Source organism: Cetorhinus maximus, chromosome 22 (genome assembly GCF_964194155.1).
Source record: "Cetorhinus maximus chromosome 22, sCetMax3.hap1.1, whole genome shotgun sequence".
Lineage (NCBI taxonomy): Eukaryota > Metazoa > Chordata > Chondrichthyes > Lamniformes > Cetorhinidae > Cetorhinus > Cetorhinus maximus.
The window spans coordinates 7,415,200-7,435,031 of NC_135900.1; the positions used below are offsets into that span (position 1 = coordinate 7,415,200).

Sequence of the window (19,832 nt, forward strand, 5' to 3'; positions counted from 1 at the left end):
CATCTGGGCCAATCTCCAGCTGGATCACCTATTAACTCCACATGTTACTTAAGTTTTGATATATCAAAAATGTTCAGACCTGCTCGATGAGGCTCTGTCAGATGTCACTACCATTTGTTTCTCAGTCGAGCTAGTGAGCTGTGTTTTATCAGCGACGTTTCAGCTCAGGAACAGTAAATGAGCAGCAGTAAGCCATTTTGTGTTAAGTGGACTGAACGGATTGCAGCTGGTGCCTTAAGATGTACAGCCTGTGGTGTAATAGGTTGTATATGAAGTGGGATAGAAAATTGTTTGGGCTCCTGTGTTGACACAGTCTGGAGACAGGGAATGATTCCTGTGCACAAAAACAAAAACACCTGGAAAAACTCAGCAGGTCTGACGGCATCTGCGGAGAGGAATACAGTCGACGTTTCGAGTCCGTATGACTCTTCATCAGAATTCCTGTGTATCCGTAGCACCGATATTTGACCTCTGCCCCAGTTCTAAGCAGTGAACTGTGGCGATCTAGTGTGTATCTAGGCAGCTCACCCACGAATTCCGGGACTATATAATTCTGCCAGTGGCTTTCGGGTAGGTCCAGGGTGGGTGGCAATGGAGATTGTTGGGGGGGCCAGATGAGCACTGCCTGATGGAATCCCACTGCATTTCTGCAAAGGCAATAAGAAGGGGAACCATGGCTTTTTTGGGGGAAAGAAAGCTTACAGGTTTGAAAACTACCTGGTCTTTGCCAGCCTCCCTCTGAGGGCTGCTGGTTGGACTCTTGTAGAACCTACATGAGTCGGAGTGTGTGTGGCACAAGTTCCACCTGGAGTTTCACCGTTCTGGGACAAATCCTGTTATAGACATTAGTTCCCTTGGATATACTGACTTCAGGGGTACAATGATAATGCGTAAAGCCAGAGTGTTAGATTTGTCTGCCACACACCACGGGAGGCTGGCCCCTAGCTGTTCCTTTGTGCCCTCTGAGTTTAGATTACTGCCCATGGATTGATGGGCACGTATTTTGAAACTAGTTAGTAGTAGGCACACAAAAGCCTAGGCACCCTCCCCAACCAAGAGTTGCTTTGAGATTAGGGACCTGGAGTTGTGATGTAGCCCAATCCAGACCAGGATTATGTTCGACTGTGGCTTTGACGATTAAGTATTAGCTTGTTTGATCTGGTTTCAGGTTGGTACTGTACCACATTGCACGTGTTCCCATCTAACAGCTGCTACGAGCTTGTAGTTAGTGAAAGATTCTGATGGGGAAAAAAAAATGTTTTGGTTTGTTGCTTTGGAAATGCTGTTCGAAATCTAGAGGATGCTCTTAGAAAATTTACAGTACAGAAGGTGGCAATTTGGCCCATTGGATACAAAAGATCCCGCAGTACTATTTGAAAAAGAACACAGGAGTTCTTCTGGTCAATATTTATCTCAACCAACATTCACTAAAACAGATTATTTGATCATTCTCACATTTTCTGTTTATGGGAGTTTGCTGTGCTCAAATTGGCTGCCCTGGTTCACCCATTATAACAGTGACTACAATTCAGAAGCATTTAATTGTATTGAGATATCTGGGAACATGTTGAGACACTGTAAATACAAGATTTTTACTAGATTGGAGAGGCCTTGTGTGAATTGCCTGATTGTTTAAACAGGTAGAATAGTGTTTGTTTTATTTGTACCTAATGTTAATTTAAATGTGGCTTACCAACTATTCTCAAATCATGTAGAACCTGGCCTTTAAAGGGGCACATCACTCCAGCAGAAGAACTTCCAACATAAAGTAATCCTTTAAAATAACTGGAGGGTAAGAGGGGAAATATTTTAACCAGTTGTTCAGAATAAGCAGACATGGCATTTCAGCTTGGTATTGAGGGCTGGTATTCTTTCCACTCTGAATGCTGCTCCCCAGTGCTTGCATCTAAATCGGAAAGATTCTGGTCTACTCAGGACTCCAAACACACGTTGCTGAAAGGGAACAGTTAGCCTTTTGTGCGGTGAAGGGAGGATAGAATGTGTAAAAAGCAAATTCCCAAAGTAAGGACATGTTCATGGACAGGTGCTTATGGCACTTGGATAGCTATTTAACAATAGACCATGCTAGTGCTACTTAGAGCATGTGATGCCATCTTGGAACAGCTCCAAGGTAGTCCAGGCAGCATTGTCATTTATTGATGTTCACATATCTGCTTTTCAGCTCTCTTTAAAGAATAGTCATTGTCCATGTGCGGCTTTGGAGGAAAGGTTCTTTTTGCCCGCACAGTTAGAAATAGGTGAGGTAATGAGTGTGTGGTGAATCATAGTGAGCCAGCGGCGGCGCGGTGAATCATGGTGAGCCAGCGGCGGCACAGTAAATCATGGCGAGGTAGCGGCGGCGCGCTGAATCATGGTGAGCCAGCGGCAGTGTGGTGAATCATGGTGAGCCAGCGGCAGTGTGGTGAATCATGGTGAGCCAGCGGCAGTGTGGTGAATCGTGGTGAGCCAGCGGCAGTGTGGTGAATCGTGGCGAGGTAGCAGCAGTGTGGTGAATCGTGGCGAGGTAGCAGCAGTGTGGTGAATCGTGGCGAGGTAGCGGCAGTGTGGTGAATCGTGGCGAGGTAGCGGCAGTGTGGTGAATCGTGGCGAGGTAGCGGCAGTGTGGTGAATCGTGGTGAGCCAGCGGCAGTGTGGTGAATTGTGGTGAGGTAGCAGCAGTGTGGTGAATCGTGGCGAAGTAGCGGCAGTGTGGTGAATTGTGGTGAGCCAGCGGCAGTGTGGTGAATCGTGACGAGGTAGCGGCAGTGTGGTGAACTGTGGCGAGGTAGCGGCAGTGTGGTGACTCGTGACGAGGTAGCGGCAGTGTGGTGAATTGTGGCGAGGTAGCGGCAGTGTGGTGAATCGTGACGAGGTAGCGGCAGTGTGGTGAACTGTGGCGAGGTAGTGGCAGTGTGGTGAATTGTGGTGAGCCAGCGGCAGTGTGGTGAATCGTGGCGAGGTAGCGGCAGTGTGGTGAATTGTGGCGAGGTAGCGGCAGTGTGGTGAATTGTGGCGAGGTAGCGGCAGTGTGGTGAATTGTGGCGAGGTAGCGGCACTGTGGTGAATTGTGGCGAGGTAGCGGCAGTGTGGTGAATAGTGGCGAGGTAGCGGCAGTGTGGTGAATCGTGGTGAGCCAGCGGCAGTGTGGTGAATCGTGGTGAGCCAGCGGCAGTGTGGTGAATCGTGGCGAGCCAGCGGCAGTGTGGTGAATAGTGGCGAGGTAGCGGCAGTGTGGTGAATAGTGGCGAGGTAGCGGCAGTGTGGTGAATCGTGGCGAGGTAGCGGCAGTGTGGTGAATCGTGGCGAGGTAGCGGCAGTGTGGTGAATCGTGGCGAGGTAGCGGCAGTGTGGTGAATCGTGGCGAGGTAGCGGCAGTGTGGTGAATCGTGGCGAGGTAGCGGCAGTGTGGTGAATCGTGGCGAGGTAGCGGCAGTGTGGTGAATCGTGGCGAGGTAGCGGCAGTGTGGTGAATCGTGGCGAGGTAGCGGCAGTGTGGTGAATTGTGGCGAGGTAGTGGCGGGCCAGCAGCGACGCGGTGAATCACGTCTCGTAATGCACAACTCTTCTGATCTCCCTCACGCCCAGAAAAGCAAACGTTCCCCTTGAATTTATGGCCCGTACAGTCCTCATTATTTGACAGTTAGTATTTGCTGTAATTCAGGCTCTATAAACACTAATTATCCTTATTACTATGTTAAGTGCTGGTTTGAGCCTTCAATTAGCTGGACCCTTCCTGTGCTTCCCTTAACATTCTCCCTGCTGCAGCAGGCAGTGATTGTAACATTTTTCCATGACAGCCCCTGCAGAGATATTGCACAGCAGGAGTGCAGATATTGCTATGTGCATCATAAGGGACTTCTGTATCATAACTGTTTCAATCAGCAGAAAAATAACTGGATTCTGGGTAATTATTTAAGGATTCTGCAGTTGCCAGAGATTTAAAACCCTGAGGGATCTTTGTTTAATGAGCATTTTTCTTTCTGTAAAATAAGGATCCTGCAGAGTGAGTGTGGTAGGACTAGACCTCTGGCCCCAGCACCCATTAGTTAGAGAGGAGGAGGAGCACCCAGGATCCTCGCTACTGATTGCTATCCAGTGATTCCGCCCCCACTGTCCCAGAATGCGCATGCATCAATAGAGAATGAGTATAGGTCCAGCTTCTGTTCCTTTTGCAGCCAAATAATCTGCAGATGCTCACCATCAAGCCTTGCATGTGAATGATGGACGCTTGGGTAAAGTTCTGAAGAATGAACATTGACCATGGGATCGTACTCCAACAGACAACAGTCTCGGGAAAGGGGACAAATTAGGCAGTGAAAATTAACAGAGAAAGGACTCACTCAGCTGGCTCTGACACAACCTTCTAGCTCTTCCTGTACTGTCTCCAGGGCAGAGCTGGGCCCAGTGCTTTAAATAGAGGAGAGTGAGAACAGCAGCAGAGTGGAACCAGTGTGGTTACTCCCATGCCATTTATATTCATCAGGCCGGATCAGTTTTCACAGTACAGATCAGTACTGTAGTGGTAACTTAGGGAAGGGAGACTGGGTATGAGATAACAGGACCACAACATCTCTCCCATGTGCCCATGCTTCACTTTCATGTATGAAAATAAAATTCGGCATAGTTTATAAAGAACATTGGCACCAAGCTAACACTTGGAAGTATTACCAAGTCTTCACTCTTTTGCATAACAATCATTAACTCCTTTGTACAGGAAGACGCATATCAGGTAGTAATTAGTAACCTACGTTTTTTTTCTTCTTGTTCAGAATTGGTTTTCAGCATTTGTTTCTCAGCCTCCTTTTAAGCTTTTGCCCCGTAATTTTTCCGTAATCAACATTCTGAGAAGAGTAATCCTGTTAATAGAGCTACGAGATTAAAGCCTTCGAGTGATAAAGCCGGTTCTCTGCTGTAAGTGGCAGTTTAGGACAAATGACTGGCCTTTGATCCACTTCCCACTGTGGAATGTTTCTCTCCTTCCTCAATACTACAGTGCCAAATGTTTAAAGCATTTCTTAGGTGAGAGGCAGGAATTCGGCGGCACTTCAATGCCCAGTAAAGAACCCAATCAAGCTGGGATCAGAGAAAATGGATAGCTGAATTCCAGAGGCATCATCTGTGTTTGTGTGCTTTTGCACTATGGAAATCCAGAATCAAGAAACCTTGCTATCTGTATTGTCTCAACAGTTAACGTTATGTGAAGTTTTAGTCAGATTGTTCTATAAATACAACGCAATGTACCAAGATGACTGAACCAATTCAGGGTGTGATTTTATACTCTCGAGACCAGTGTTGGCATCTGGCTTTTTAACCAGCCTCGTACTCCCAAACATCTTCACAAAAGTTTTCAACTTGTGGCATTTATGCTATCAAGCTTTATGTTCTGCCTGCTCTCCACTTTTGTGAGCTCAGAGTTTTACAGAAACTCCTCACTTTCTAGCACTCTGCTCCTGACCACCCTTCGTATGGACGTAGGCACCGAGTGTCAGCAGGAGGAGACTTTAGGGTTTCAGCACTAGCAGCAGTATTAGGCTTCACACTGCAGGGCGAGGAAATAATAACACTATATAAAACTGAAGAAAGGTCCTTGACCTGAAATATCACTCCGTTTTTCTCTCTCCACAAATGCTGCCAAATCTGCTGAGTATTTCCAACATTTTCTGTTATTTTAGATGTGTTAAGACCCAGCAGTTTGTAAAGCTGAGTTTTGCTTTTGTTTCTGTGCTTAATGAGAACACAGTCGGAGGACTGTGAGCAATATCAGGCTCAACACTCTAGGGAGGATATAGAAGCTTTAGAGAGGGTACAGAGCAGGTTCACTGGAATGTGGCCTCGCATGAGGAAATACAAAGGAAGACTTGAAAATTGTAATTTTTCATCAGAACTGAGAGATTACAGTGGCTCGGGGGCCCAGAACAAGGATCACCGATACCTTGGGTGGGCGAATATTAATGACGTCCACCCCATGTTGGGACTATTGGCCGACAACCGACTACGGTCCACCGAATACCTGTCTGAAGTCTACACTGGGGGAAATTGGTCCCAGTGTCTTGTAACAACACCCTCACACTGGGCCTAGCTTATGGGTTTAGGCATAATAATAATACCCGAATATGCTTACCATGCCTGGCAGTGTTTGACTGGTTCGGCTATTTATTGTGGAGCCACATCCTGCTAACATTAGTAATGTTATTTGTGAATGTTGATGGGATTCTGAAATAAAGACTTGCATTTATATAGCCATTTTCATGATCGCAGGGCCTCACTAAGTGTTTTACAGACATTGAAGTACTTTTTGAAGTAGCATTGTAAATGGCAGCTAATTTGTGTTCAGCAAGCTCCCACAAACAGCAAGGTGGTAATGACCAGGTCTGCTTTTTAGTGATGTTGGCTGAGGGATGATCATTGGCCAGGACACCAGGGAGAACTCTCCGGTTCTTCTTCGAAATAGTGCCATGAGATCTTTTACATTCACCCAAGAAGGCAGATGGGGCCTCACCTTAATGCCTCATCCAAAGGATGGCATCTCTGACAGTGCAACACTGCTTCGGTACTGCACTGTAATGTTAACTTTGATTTTTGTGCTCCAGTCCCAAAGTGGGAGTTGAACCCACAACCATGTGACTCAGAGGTAAAAGCACTACCAACTGAGCCACAGCTGACACAAATGTCTGTGAGCCAAAGTATCTGATGCTGACCCTATCTTCTCACGAACTAGCTCATTCTGTTAGAATGCAACTCCTGTCGATGAAGTTCCTGACAACAGAGAAAATAGACTGTGAGCATTTAATTGATTCCCTCTTGAGCTTCTCTTACCCTTTGCAGTAAGAATGACGCTAGACTTTGGGTCAGGTGCTACTTTTGCACTAGGTTTCACTATGTGGCTGTGTTCTGGTCTGCAGCCAATTTCAGTCTTTACTTTCATCAGTCACAGTGAAGCCCATACTGTTAATGTCACTGGTGAGACTGATTGTTCAAAGAGTTAGTGAAGCAACACCTGACTGACCCCGGTACATCGCTGCAGTACCTGCATCTCAACACCCGACTGACCCCGGTACATCGCTGCAGTACCTGCATCTCAACACCCGACTGACCCCGGTACATCACCGCAGTACCTGCATCTCAACACCCGACTGACCCCGGTACATCGCTGCAGTACCTGCATCTCAACACCCGACTGACCCCGGTACATCGCTGCAGTACCTGCATCTCAACACCTGACTGACCCCGGTACATCGCTGCAGTACCTGCATCTCAACACCCGACTGACCCCGGTACATCGCTGCAGTACCTGCATCACAACACCCGACTGACCCCGGTACATTGCTGCAGGACCTGCATCTCAACACCTGACTGACCCCGGTACATCGCTGCAGTACCTGCATCTCAACACCCGACTGATCCCGGTACATCGCTGCAGTACCTGCATCTCAACACCTGACTGATCCCGGTACATCGCTGCAGTACCTGCATCTCAACACCCGACTGACCCCGGTACATCGCTGCAGTACCTGCATCTCAACACCCGACTGACCCCGGTACATTGCTGCAGTACCTGCATCTCAACACCTGACTGACCCCGGTACATCGCTGCAGTACCTGCATCTCAACACCCGACTGACCCCGGTACATCGCTGCAGTACCTGCATCTCAACACCCGACTGATCACGGTACATCGCTGCAGTACCTGAATCCCAACGCCCGACTGACCCCGGTACATCGCTGCAGTACCTGAATCCCAACGCCCGACTGACCCCGGTACATCGCTGCAGTACCTGCATCTCAACGCCCGACTGATCCCCGGTACGTCGCTGCAGTACCTGCATCTCAGTCATACCTCTGATATCGTCTGGAAATTCTGCGATTTGTTACTGTGCTGCAGTGGCTCTGTCAGTTTTGTCCTGGTGCTTGAGAGATGATCATTCAAAATTGGCCTCTGCACAAAATAATAAACTCACTTCTGAATATGAAGACCAGCTGCAGATTCCACTCTGAGCTTTCAAAGTACTTGATCTTCAACTAGAACAAATGGCTGAACGATGCGCAAACTTTAAACTCTCAGATCGACCATAGCCAAAAAATAACCACTTCAAGCTATTTAGTCCCTTAAACATAGTCCGAGGCAAGAGCTTTTCAAACAAATTGACACCGAGCCTCTTAGAAGTTATTAAGGCAGATAACCAAAAACTTGGTCAAAAAGATAGGTTTTAAGGAGTGTCTTGTAAGAGGTAGAGAGGCTTAAGGAGGAAAGTCCAGAGTCTAGGTCCTTGTCTGCTGAAACCAATGTGATTTTAATTCTTTCACGGGATGTGAGCGCTGCTGGCTAGGCCAGCATTTATTGCCTATTCCTATGTCCTTGAGAAGATGGTGGTGAGCTGTCTTCTTGAACCACTGCAGTGCATGTGGTGTAGGTACACCCACAGTGCTATTAGGGAGGGAGTTCCAGGATTTTAACTCAGCGACAGTGAAAGAATGACGTTATATTTCCAGGATGGTGTGTGTCTTGGAGGGGAACTTGCAGGGAGTGGTATTCTCCTATGTCCTATGTCTGCTGCCCTTGTCCTTCTGGGAGTTGGAGGTTGCGAGTTTGGAAAGTGCTGTCAAAGGAGCATTATCGAGTTTCCTGCTATGCATGTTGTAGATGGTGCACACTGCTGCCACAGTACGCCAGTGGTGGATCAGGTACCGATCAAGCAGATGGCTTGACCTGAATTGTGTTGAGCTTCTTGAATGTTGTTTGTGCTTCAGAAAGTGTTGAGTATTCCATTGTATTCCTGACTTGTGCCTTGCAGATGATGGACAGGCTATGGGAACTCCCTCTTTAACAGCACTGTGTGTGTACCTGTAGTACATGGACTGCAGCAGTTCAAAAGGCAGCTTACAACCACCACCTCAAGGGCAATTAGGGATGGGCAACGAATGCTGGCTCTCATCCTCTGACCTGCTCCTGTAGCCCCAGTATTTATATGGTTCACCCAGTTAAGTTTCTTGTCAATGGTAACCCCCACAATGTTGATGAAGGATGTTCAGCGATGGTAATGCCATTGATTAGATCAGTATTTCCCAAACTTTTTCCCATTCTGACCCCATTTTGATTATCAAAATTGGCGTGACCCTAGATTGAGAGTGGAAGAGCGAGGAATTGAGTTACAAGAATATGTTTGTGATGGGGGTGGGGGGCATAGTATCTCTCTGTGCCACCATCCCTCCCTTTCTGTGTCACTGTGACACTGGAGTCTCACCCATCTCTTGCTTTCGCGTGCTCTTTTTCTTTCTCTCTTTCTCTCGCTCGCTCGGTCTCACTACCTCTCTTTCTCTCTCTCCCTACCTCTCTTCTCTCTCTCGCTCTCTCTCTCACACTACCTCTCTCTCTCGCTCCTCTCCCTCTATCTGTATCTGTGCCCTGTACGTTGCCCCTGTTAAGATGGCATTCGTTAACCTGGGCCTGTCATCGAGAGAAGGCCTGCGATTGCCACCCTGCTTAGTGATTTAATGACATGCCATTCAAATTGCACACACAAAAGAAGTGTGCATGCTAATCAAGGGGCCTCAGAGCCAGTTCCAGAACTGACCCGGCAGAGCCTTTACAGGGTCTGTGCACACTGTACTCTGGTGCAGGTTTACAGGGTCTGTGCACACTAATCATCTTCAGGCTTACTGGGTCTGTGCACACTGTAATCATCTTCAGGTCTGTGCACACTGTAATCATCTTCAGGTCTGTGCACACTGTAATCATCTTCAGGTCTATGCACACTGTAATCATCTTCAGGTCTGTGCACACTGTAATCATCTTCAGGTTTAGAGGGTCTGTGCACAATGTAATCATTAGGCTTACAGGGCCTGTGCACAGTGTAATCAGTTCAAGCTTGACTACATTATTATGAATCTTTTGTTCACTCATTTTTTCCCTTTCAGGTACAGACTCTCTGCTGGCATCCATTTGAAGCACAGATACTTCTCTCTGGATCATTTGATAAGTGAGATATAATTCTATGCATTTGCTTCTATTTCCTAAATGTTTTCCTCCCCTCTTTGGGTGGATTAAGTTTTCCTACCAGACCACTAACACCTCACATTTACAAATCTCATCCTCATGTTCAACTCTTTTCATGGCTTCACCCTCTCTATCACTGTAACCTCCAGACCCTCTGGGACCTCTGCAGTCCTCCAACTCTGGGCTGTTCCATTCGTCTCGCCATTGGTGTCTGTGCATTCTACCGCCTTGGCCCTAAGCTCTGTAATTCCTCCCCTAAACCTCTCCGCCTCTTTCTGCTTCTTCATAGCAAGCTTGTTAGGCCAAGCTTTTAAAACACCTTGCTAGTATCTCCCCTGTGGCTCAGCCTGTAGTTCTCTGATTATGCCCCTGTGAATTACCTCAGGACGTTTTCTTACATTCAAGGCGCTATCTAAATGCAAGATGCTGCTGTTGAACAGTTTCAAGATGCTGTGTAACATGGCAATGTGTGACAGTAGATGGCACACTCCATTAACAAATGAAACAATTTCACAGGATTCATTGATCTAGGGTTAGGGTTTTTATTTTAGTTTCTGGCTCTTTGTTTTTAACTCTTTTATTTCCTGCAGAAAACCTGAGCTCTTATCAGTGTTGCCGTGCAGTAAGACTTTAACTTGGTCTAAACCCTCACTGTGTAATGACTGCTGAGTGTCTGCCAGACTGCATGATTGCTGTACAGAATAAAATAGACCACATGCTGTCTGTAAATCTCCAAAGTGAAGGCAAGAGACCATCTTGCTGTCTTATGCTGATATTGCGCTTTGATCAGCTGCTACATGACTCAGTAGAGAAGCCTGCTCGATTACTCATTCCCCACATAGAGAAGTCTATGGTGAATGAGACCTGGATTTTGGTGTGTAAGGAATTACAAGGGTGCTTTCACACTGATGCCCTGAATGGTCTTGCATATAATCTGTACAGGCTTTAGGCTTATTGTTAGAATGTAAAACCAAGATCAAAGTCTGTCTTCGAGCTTTCCTACCACCATTTATTATGATTTTGACTGCAGCAGTTTGTGTGCACCCTGGTTATCTACAGGTCAGTTATACTTTACGACTGCCGGAGTCCGAAGGAAAACCACCGCAGCTGGAGGTTCAGTGGGGAAGTCGAGCGAGTGACGTGGAATCATTTTTCACCATGTAACTTCCTGGTGAGCTTTATTCTGGTTGCAGGGTGGGATTTTAGCGGTAAAGCATGAGGAACCACAGAAACTGATTCTATCCGACAGGTATGATGTACTTGTCGCCTGTGAGGCTAAGGATAAAGGCTGTCAGAAGCACAGCCAAAATGCAGACCATGGAGAAGGAGACTGTCTGAAGGGGCAGGAGGAGGAGGGAAACGTAACCTGGTAGTTGTGGGGGGCTCAATAATTAGGGGAACAGGCAGCATCCTCTGTAAGCAGGATCGAGAGTCCCACATGGTTCGTTGCTTTCCTGGTGCCAGGGTGACGAACAGGAGAGGGAGGATCCAGTCATTGTGACCCACGTTGGGACCAACAGCATAGGGAAGAGTAGGCAAGCGATCCTGTTTACAGAGTATCAAGAGCTAAATTAAAAAACAGGACAAAAGCATGACGAATCTGGTGGAATTTTTTGAGTGGGTGACTAAAGTAGTGGACCGGGCGGAATGCCTATGTATGTTATTTATACGGACTTCCAGAAGGCATTTGATAAAGTCCCTCATAAGAGACTGTGAGCTAAAGCTGAAGATCATGGAATTGAAAACAAATTTTTGTGCTGGCTAGGCATTTGGCTGAGGAAAAAGAGAAGTTGGGATAATGGGCAGTTACTCCAATTTCCAGGATGTAGCTAGTGGTGTCCTGCAAGGATCTGATTTGAGGCCTCAACCATTCACTATATTTACTGATGATTTAGATGGTATAGAAAGCCCCATATCCAGATTTGCCAACACCATAAAGATTGGCGTTATTGTGAGCAATCTAATTGGAAGCATAAAATTGAGATGTTGATAGATCAAATGAATGGGAAAAATTGTTGCAAATGTCTTTCAATGTAGGCAAATTCCCATCTAAAGGGGCAAGGGCAGCAAATAGATGGGAACACCACCACCTAGAAGTTCCCCTTCAAGCCACAAACCATCTTGACTTGGAAATATATCACCGTTCCTTCACTATCGCTGGGTCAAAATCCTGGAACTCCCTCCCTAACAGCCCTGTGGGTGTACCTACACCACATGGACTGCAGTGGTTCAAGAAGGCAGCTCACCACCACCTTCTCAAGGGCAACTAGGGATGGGTAATAAATGCTGGCCCAGCCAGCGAAGCCCACATCCCATGAACGAATATTTTAAAAATTGTGTGGTCATCCACTTTGGATTTCAAAAGGATAGAACAGGGAACTTTCTAAATGGTGAAAAGCTAGAAACAGTGGAGGCCCAAAGGGACTCAGGAGTCCAGGTTGATAGATCATTAAAATGTCATGAACAGGTACAGAAAATATCAAAAGGGATAATGGAATGCTGGAATTAAAAACAGAATATGCTGAAAAAACTCAGCAGGCCTGGCAACATCTGTGGAGAGAGGAACAGTAAATGTTTCGAGCCAATTATGACCCTTCTTCAGAACTGAAGGGAGGTAGAAATGTGATAGGTTTCACTCTGTGGAAAGTGGGGTTGGGGGAGAAGGTGGGTTAGAGGACAGATAAAGAAACAAAGCATTGGTCCAAAGCAGGTGTTAATGGCAGAATAATGGACAGCTCTGTCTGAAAGCAAAAACATAAAAACAAGATATTCATTAACTTCAGAGCATGAATTCTTCATTGTGATTTGTTTGTTTTTTTGCCTGGGGCAGTCTGTATCTTGTTTTCAGGAATAAAATAAGCAAACACTTCTACATGTGAAGGGTGGTAGAAGTTTGGAACTCTCTTCCACAAATAGTAAGTGATGCTAGATCAATTGTTAATTTTAAAACTTGAGATTGAGCGATTTTTGATATCCAAAGGTATTAAGGTTATATGGGGCAATGACAGGTATATGGAGTTAGGCTGCAGATCAGCCATGATTTTATTGAATGGTGGAACAGACTAGAGGGGCTAAATGGCCTCCTCCCATTCCTATGTCCCAGCAACATGGCCCAATTTCTGAAGGAACGCTGCTATTGAAAGTAAAAGAATTGTTGAGACTTTGCGGCTAAGAATTTGATAGTTTTATATATATATATGTGGTTACTGAGTTTGGTAGTGAATGCTAGGCAGAGTATTTAAGGACCATTAATCTCCAGTTTTCATGGCTTAGTTGGAAGTTGATGCTTTGCCTTGCCCTTCCAGGCCAGCACAGAGGATGGTTTTGTGTATTGTTTGGATGCTCGATCGGAGAAACCACTTTTCACACTCAAAGCTCATGATGGAGAGATAACAGGTAAGCAACAGTTTATTGACAAATCACAGTTCTGAAACCACGCAGTCTGTTTCTCGTGCCCACTGGCTCCGACTTCCAAGCAGTGCGACAAAACTTGTTCTCGGCCAGTTTTTTTTGTTGTTGTTGTTTTGGCCAGATCATTTTTTCAATGAACTTCAGGAAGCAGAAAGCTTTAGCTTTTTGATTGATGATGGTCAGTATAATTGAGTTTATGAGGCAGGATTCCAGAGATCAACGTGAACCGTGTTCAGCAAAACCACCTACATTTAACAGATGTATTATCTCATTGAAGTGATTATGGGAAATCCAGTCCAATCATTAATCAAGTGCGTCTCTATCTAGATTTTAAGAAATTATTTACATAAATCTGTCTCCTTTCATCACTGACCATATATTCAATGGAAACAGTTTCTCTTTCTTTGCTGTATAAAAACCCTTCATGAACACCTCAATGAAATCTCCCCTAAACCTTCTCTGTTCTAATATGAGTAACTTTGAAGTCAAATGGAGTCACTGAATCTGGTTGCGAATTTTGAGCCCAGTGATCCAAAGAACAAGCAATGATTGGTGTTGGTCAAGGGAAGCTAGTTAAGACACTAAGAGAACTCTTTCTTCCTGCTTCTGTGCAACTTGACACCTTCACCTCAGTCACGGACAGGTACACAGGGTGTTTAGTGTCGCAACTGAAGGTTGACGCTTGTAATCGCGCGGCAGTCTCTCAGTACTGCCCTTTGACAGTGCAGCACTCCTGCAGACCTACCCCTCCTATTAGTGCAGCGCTCCCTCAGTACTGCCCCTCCCATCAGTGCAGCGCTTCCTAGTGCTGCCCACCCAACAGCGCAGCGCTGCCTCAGTACTGCCCCTCCCGACAGCGCAGCGGTTCATCAGCGCTGCCCACCCAACAGCGCAGCGCTCCCTCAGTACTGCCCCTTCCGACAGTGCAGCACTCCTTCAATACTGCCCACCCAACAGCACAGCGCTCCCTCAGTACTACCCCTCCCGACAGCGCAGCGGTTCATCAGCGCTGCCCACCCAACAGCGCAGCGCTCCCTCAGTACTGCCCCTTCCGACAGTGCAGCGCTCCCTCGGTACTGCCCACTCAACAGCACAGCGCTCCCTCAGTACTGCCCCTCCCATCAGTGCAGCGCTTCCTGGTGCTGCCCACCCATCAGTGCAGCGCTCCCTCAGTACTGCCCCTCCCGACAGCGCAGCGCTCCCTCAGTACTGCCCCTCCCGACAGCGCAGCGCTCCCTCAGTACTGCCCTTCCCAACAGCGCAGCGCTCCCTCAGTACTGCCCCTCCCGACAGCGCAGCGCTCCCTCAGTACTGCCCCTCCCGACAGCGCAGCGCTTCCTAGTGCTGCCCACCCGACAGCGCAGCACTCCCTCAGTACTGCCCCTCCCGACAGCGCAGCAGTTCATCAATGTTACCCACCCAACAGCGCAGCGCTCCCTCAGTACTGCCCCTCCCGACAGCGCAGCGGTTCATCAGCGCTGCCCACCCGACAGTGCAGCATTGCCTAATGAAGAGGCAGCCCAATCCCTGATTCTGTCACACTGATGTAAATGGTTGAGAGTTGGTGCTAGTCTCCCCAGCATGTGACTCGGCTCATCACCATCATTAATGTTGGCTCCAGGCACGGATTTAGATGAGCGATGGTAGTAGATGAAATTTAAAGGGATGAGTACAAGTAGAGGAAAGTGTAACCATTCACATGTTGTAATGGTTGTTCTTGGTTTGGTGGCCTGCCTCTCCCTTTGGCCCTCTTTCAGAGTGGGGACTTTTGGTGCCAATCACGGTGCTGTGCCAATTGGCACAGAAGCTCAGGAGCTATGTAAACAGCACCAAAGAAAAGCAGTGATGAAATGGCTTCAACTTCTTGAATAAATCTTCTTGCAAAGTACTTGAACCGTAACCTGGCAGCCACTTCAATGCTGATTTGATCCTATATGGACCCTAGAGGACTGGCACCTGACACTGACTCACCATGGAATGCTCCTGTGCCCAGCTCTCCAGGAATGAAGTGGTATTCCATGACTCTAGGCTTTGCCCTTATTACCCTGCAGGGACCCCTTGGGACCTGATGAGGAGGTGGGAGAGCTAGCATTGAAGATAAAGCCTCCCACCAATTCTATTTGGTAAGACATGTGTTTGAATTTTTCCTAAATCAGGAATTCTCCTTCACTCTCTGTTTCTGTCACTGTTATTGTTGCTTTGCAAATTGTATTCCATCCTCCTCTGGAGCAAAGGTGGGGCAGTGAGTTTAAGATGCAGATCAGCCACGATCTAACTGAATGGCACAAGACCTGTTCCTGTGCATTCCATTTCCCTCAGTGTATGCTGTATAGTTTCTCCGTTACCTGATTCTTGGAAGGAGCATTTGATAAGCCACCATGAGCTTAAAGTACAATTTGTTTCTTCAGGTTTAGAACTCAGTAGCCAAATCCAAGGCTGCCTGGTAACATCATCATCTGATAAACATGTGAAGATTTGGGATATTTTGGGAAATAAACCCAGCTTGGTGCACTCCAGAGATATGAAAGTGGTAAGTGACTGAAAAGCTGAGAGAAATAGACTGAAGGTAAGAATCAGAAGAATGTCTCAATGCCTTAGAGGGAGACGGTGGGGCAATTTTAATTTCACTGCATTAGTAATCCAGAGGCCTGAGCTAATGATCTGGAGACAAAAACAAAAATACCTGGAAAAACTCAGCGGGTCTGACAGCATCTGCGGAGAGTTGACGTTTCGAGTCCGTTTGACCCTTCATCAGAACTGATGAACTCATAATGATCTGGAGACCCAGGTTCAAATCCCACCACCGCAACTGGTGAAGTTTAAATTCAATTAATTAATCGAAGAAACTCTGGAATGGAAAGTAATTATGACCACTGATTGTCAGAAAAACGCAGCTCAGTTCACTAATGTCCTTTAGGGAAGGAAATCTGCCAACCTTCTTCGGCTCCGAAGAAGAGTTATACAGACTCAAAACGTTAACTCTGTTTCTCTCTCCACAGATACTGTCAGACCTACTGAGTTTTTCCAGCATTTTCTGTTTTTATTTCAGATTTCCAGCATGCGCGGTATTTTGCTTTAATCTGCCAACCTTACCCGGTCTGATCTACATGTGACTCTAGACCCCAGCAATATGGTTGACTCTTAACTGCCCTCTGGAATGGCCTAGCAAGCCATTCAGTTCAAGGGCAATTAGGGATGGGCAACAAATGCTGGCCTTGCCAGTGACACCCATGTCCCAGGAAAGAATAAGTAAGTGCTGGCAGTGTCACTATTGTTTCAGCACATTAGCCCCTTGCACTTTGAGTGTGGCACAGTGACTACAGGTTAAAAGCTGTTAACCGGCTAGTGAACTGTACATGTATTTTGCAGTATTTTTACAGTTTGATATTAGTGTAACTATCATTCCCTATACAATAAGCTCGCAATCTCTGTTCTTGGTGTGGCTTGCGATGAAGGTGAAACACTAAGTGTTGCTTTTGCACTGGTTCGGGAATTAGTGCAGGGCTGGGTGGGAATGCAGAGTGACTGGGGGAACTGGCTCTGTGTTTTAAGTCACTGAACTAACTTGAACTATTGTTTCAGCCCTGTGACCTTGCCTCTGTATCTGTTTGCAGGGCGTTGTGTTCTGTGCAGCTTGTTGTCCAGACTCGCCATTTATGTACTCTTTTGGGGGACAGAAGGGAGGCCTACGCATCTGGGACATCAGCGCAGTCTCCGCAGGTAATGACTGGCACTGAGGCCTTCTGGTTTCTAAATACTGGCAGCTCACTTAGTTAAAGTGAGAACATCAAATAACTGAAAAAGAATATTCTGCACAATAAATATGAAGGTCATTTCTGCAGTTGGAAATCACTAACGATGAAGCATTATTTTAAAATGGTCACGAGTGAGTGAGTCAGGAGTAATTTAGTTATGTGGAGGGTTGTTGGGACACTGAATGCTTAGCCACAGGTTGTGATTGAGGCAAGAGACCATTGCATTTTTGAAGGGAAAATTGTATAAATATTTGAATCAGAGAAAGACCAGGAGTATGGGAGTGTGGTGAGGGTAGTTTTCAATTGTTCCAGCAGAGAGGCAGCACAGACATGATCGACCGAATGGTGCTTTAAACTTTGGTTCTGTAGAACAAATTTTTAAGGAAACAGAATCTTAAGAGCGTGATAATGTTTTTGATGGTAACAGGTGAGGTAAGCCGCTATAGGTAGGGCTGGGTGTTAGTGTTAAATAAGACAAAACCATTCCCTGGGGCGGAAGGATCAGTAACCAGAGGATTTAAGATTATTGGCAAAAGAACCAGAGACAATAAGTGGAAATATTTTGTTTTGCACAGCGTGTTGTTGTGATCTGGAACACACTGTCTGGAAGTTTAGTGAAAGCAGATTTGATAGTAACTGTCAAAAAGGAATTTAATAAATACTTGTAGGGAAATATTGCAGGTTTGTGGAGAAAAGTGGAATTAATTGGATCAGGCACGATGGGCTGAATGACCTCCTCTACATATCATTCGATTATTCTGTGGCATTGAAGGAAGTGGCTATTCAGTTGCCAGGTGATTGGAAAGCTGAGTTATGACTCTTCTGGAGAAAGTTTGCACTGTGAAGCTTTTCCTTCACAGTTTAATGTCTTTGAAAACTTGTGTTTCAGTTGCCACATGTAAGAGTTGGGATTTTATTCATATGGAATTCTTCAGATTCTAGATTTCATGCATTGAACATGAAACTCTTGAGAGCACCTGATGCTGCTCACAAGCTCAGTGCTGAAGACTTCATTGTAACTTGTGTTGGAAGACGGTCGTGTTGAATTTGGCACAAAGGCCTTGTCCTGTCCTAGCGTTTGTTCCTGAGGAAGTGATATTTGAGCCAAGTGTTAGCCGTGGCTTAGTTGGTAGCATTCAGGCCTCTGAGTCACAAAGTTGAGTTCAAGTCCCTCTGCAGGATGAGAGTTCGAGAGAGGCATTAAACCGAGGCCCAATCTGCCCTCTGGAGTGGCTGTGAAAGGATCCCATGAAACTATTTCAAAGTAGAGCAGGGTAGTTCTCCCTGGTGTCCTGGCCAATATTTATCCTTCAATCCAACATCACAAAAAACAGATTACCTGGCCCTTGCTGAATGTGGGAGCTTGCTGTGTGCAAACTGGCTGCTGCATTTCCTACATTACAGCAGTGACTGCACTTCAAAGGTATTTCATTAGCTGTAAAGGTATTCCTGAAAGACATGATATAAACACAAGTCTTTTTTTAACATTAGCTGATGTTTAGAACTGCAAACGCTCTGGGACGGAAGTTCTGTGATCTTACCACCTGCTGGCATGTTCCCTCCACTCACCTTCTTCTTTGCACAAAATCCGAATGAGGTTTACAAGCAAAGCGTTTGTTTATTCCAGAGTCTTCAGATGCTCTGAAGTTTTAACTCCTCTTTTCCTTGTTTGTGCTACTGTGATGGTTTTTAGTGAACACGGCATTTGGATCTCGTGAAAGATTGCAGGTAACTGCGCCCTGGAATTCATCAGTTACTGGCTCTGCGACGAGCAGCACAACAGAGAATGCAATGGAGTCCTAGTCTGAGCGACACAGACACTTTCAGCAGATAGCTACTCGCAACTTTACAACTCCTCTTGTTAAGTTGTAGATGGCTGCAGAGGAAAGACAACAATACCGACTGATATTTTTTAAAAATCTTATTACATTATATAAAATTACTGAGCAGGTATCCTGCCTCATATAATGCTCTATTATTTGTGAAATAAAGTTAGACGTGCTTATTCCTGTGCGAGTGATTTTTGTCAAAGGTTAAAGGTAAGGTTCTTGTGGAAACATTTGTAAGGAATCTCTCTGATCAATGCCATCAGTAAGAACAAAGGCAATTGACACACACGATGCTGAGATCTCCTAGCCCTACATATTGAGAGGAAGTACAATCGCAATTTGGATACAAACATGGACAGTGTTTTGTTACTTCACACGTCACACCCACACTTTTAAGATCAAGTATTTTAATTTTTCTTCTTGCTGAAAAAACATTTTGTTGAAGCTTCTCAACTTGCGCTCAGGACAATCGCAAGAACGCCAATGTCAGGAGAAGCAATAGCTTTGTACTGTATGAGAAGAGAGTGCTGATTGGTGGGCAAGTGGATGCTGACGGGTAAGGGAGTTGCCATGGAGAATGCGTCAGTTAATGGTGAATGACATTTAACTACCAAGCGTTGTTTGAAATTTAAACCGGGCAGCTTGACTCTGATTGGTCAAGGCATTACCAAGGCTGTCCCAAATTCCTTCATTTGCTGAGGAATGAACCAGCGAATAGCTATCACTTATTTTGTTTGGGTGAAACCGGTGCAATGTGTGTACATGTTCTTTCTGCCTGCAAAGAACAGGGCCTTGTGTATTAATACATGTAGCTTCTTGTATACACAAAGGTGCCACACTGCG

The 19,832-nt window shown here is 46.0% G+C and overlaps 1 protein-coding gene across 1 annotated transcript in view; it reads left to right on the top strand.

Moving 5' to 3' along the window:
• The window catches only part of pwp1 (PWP1 homolog, endonuclein), a 36,499-nt gene extending 17,334 nt beyond the window's left edge, over window positions 1-19,165 (top strand). The window contains exons 9-14 of the mRNA XM_078567718.1: window positions 9,916-9,977; window positions 11,054-11,165; window positions 13,300-13,390; window positions 15,814-15,935; window positions 17,020-17,125; window positions 18,854-19,165. Coding sequence (XP_078423844.1) covers window positions 9,916-9,977; window positions 11,054-11,165; window positions 13,300-13,390; window positions 15,814-15,935; window positions 17,020-17,125; window positions 18,854-18,963 — 603 coding nt within the window. The 3' untranslated portion in view covers window positions 18,964-19,165. The remainder of the gene's footprint in view (window positions 1-9,915; window positions 9,978-11,053; window positions 11,166-13,299; window positions 13,391-15,813; window positions 15,936-17,019; window positions 17,126-18,853) is intronic.
• Window positions 19,166-19,832: the final 667 nt, after the last annotated feature.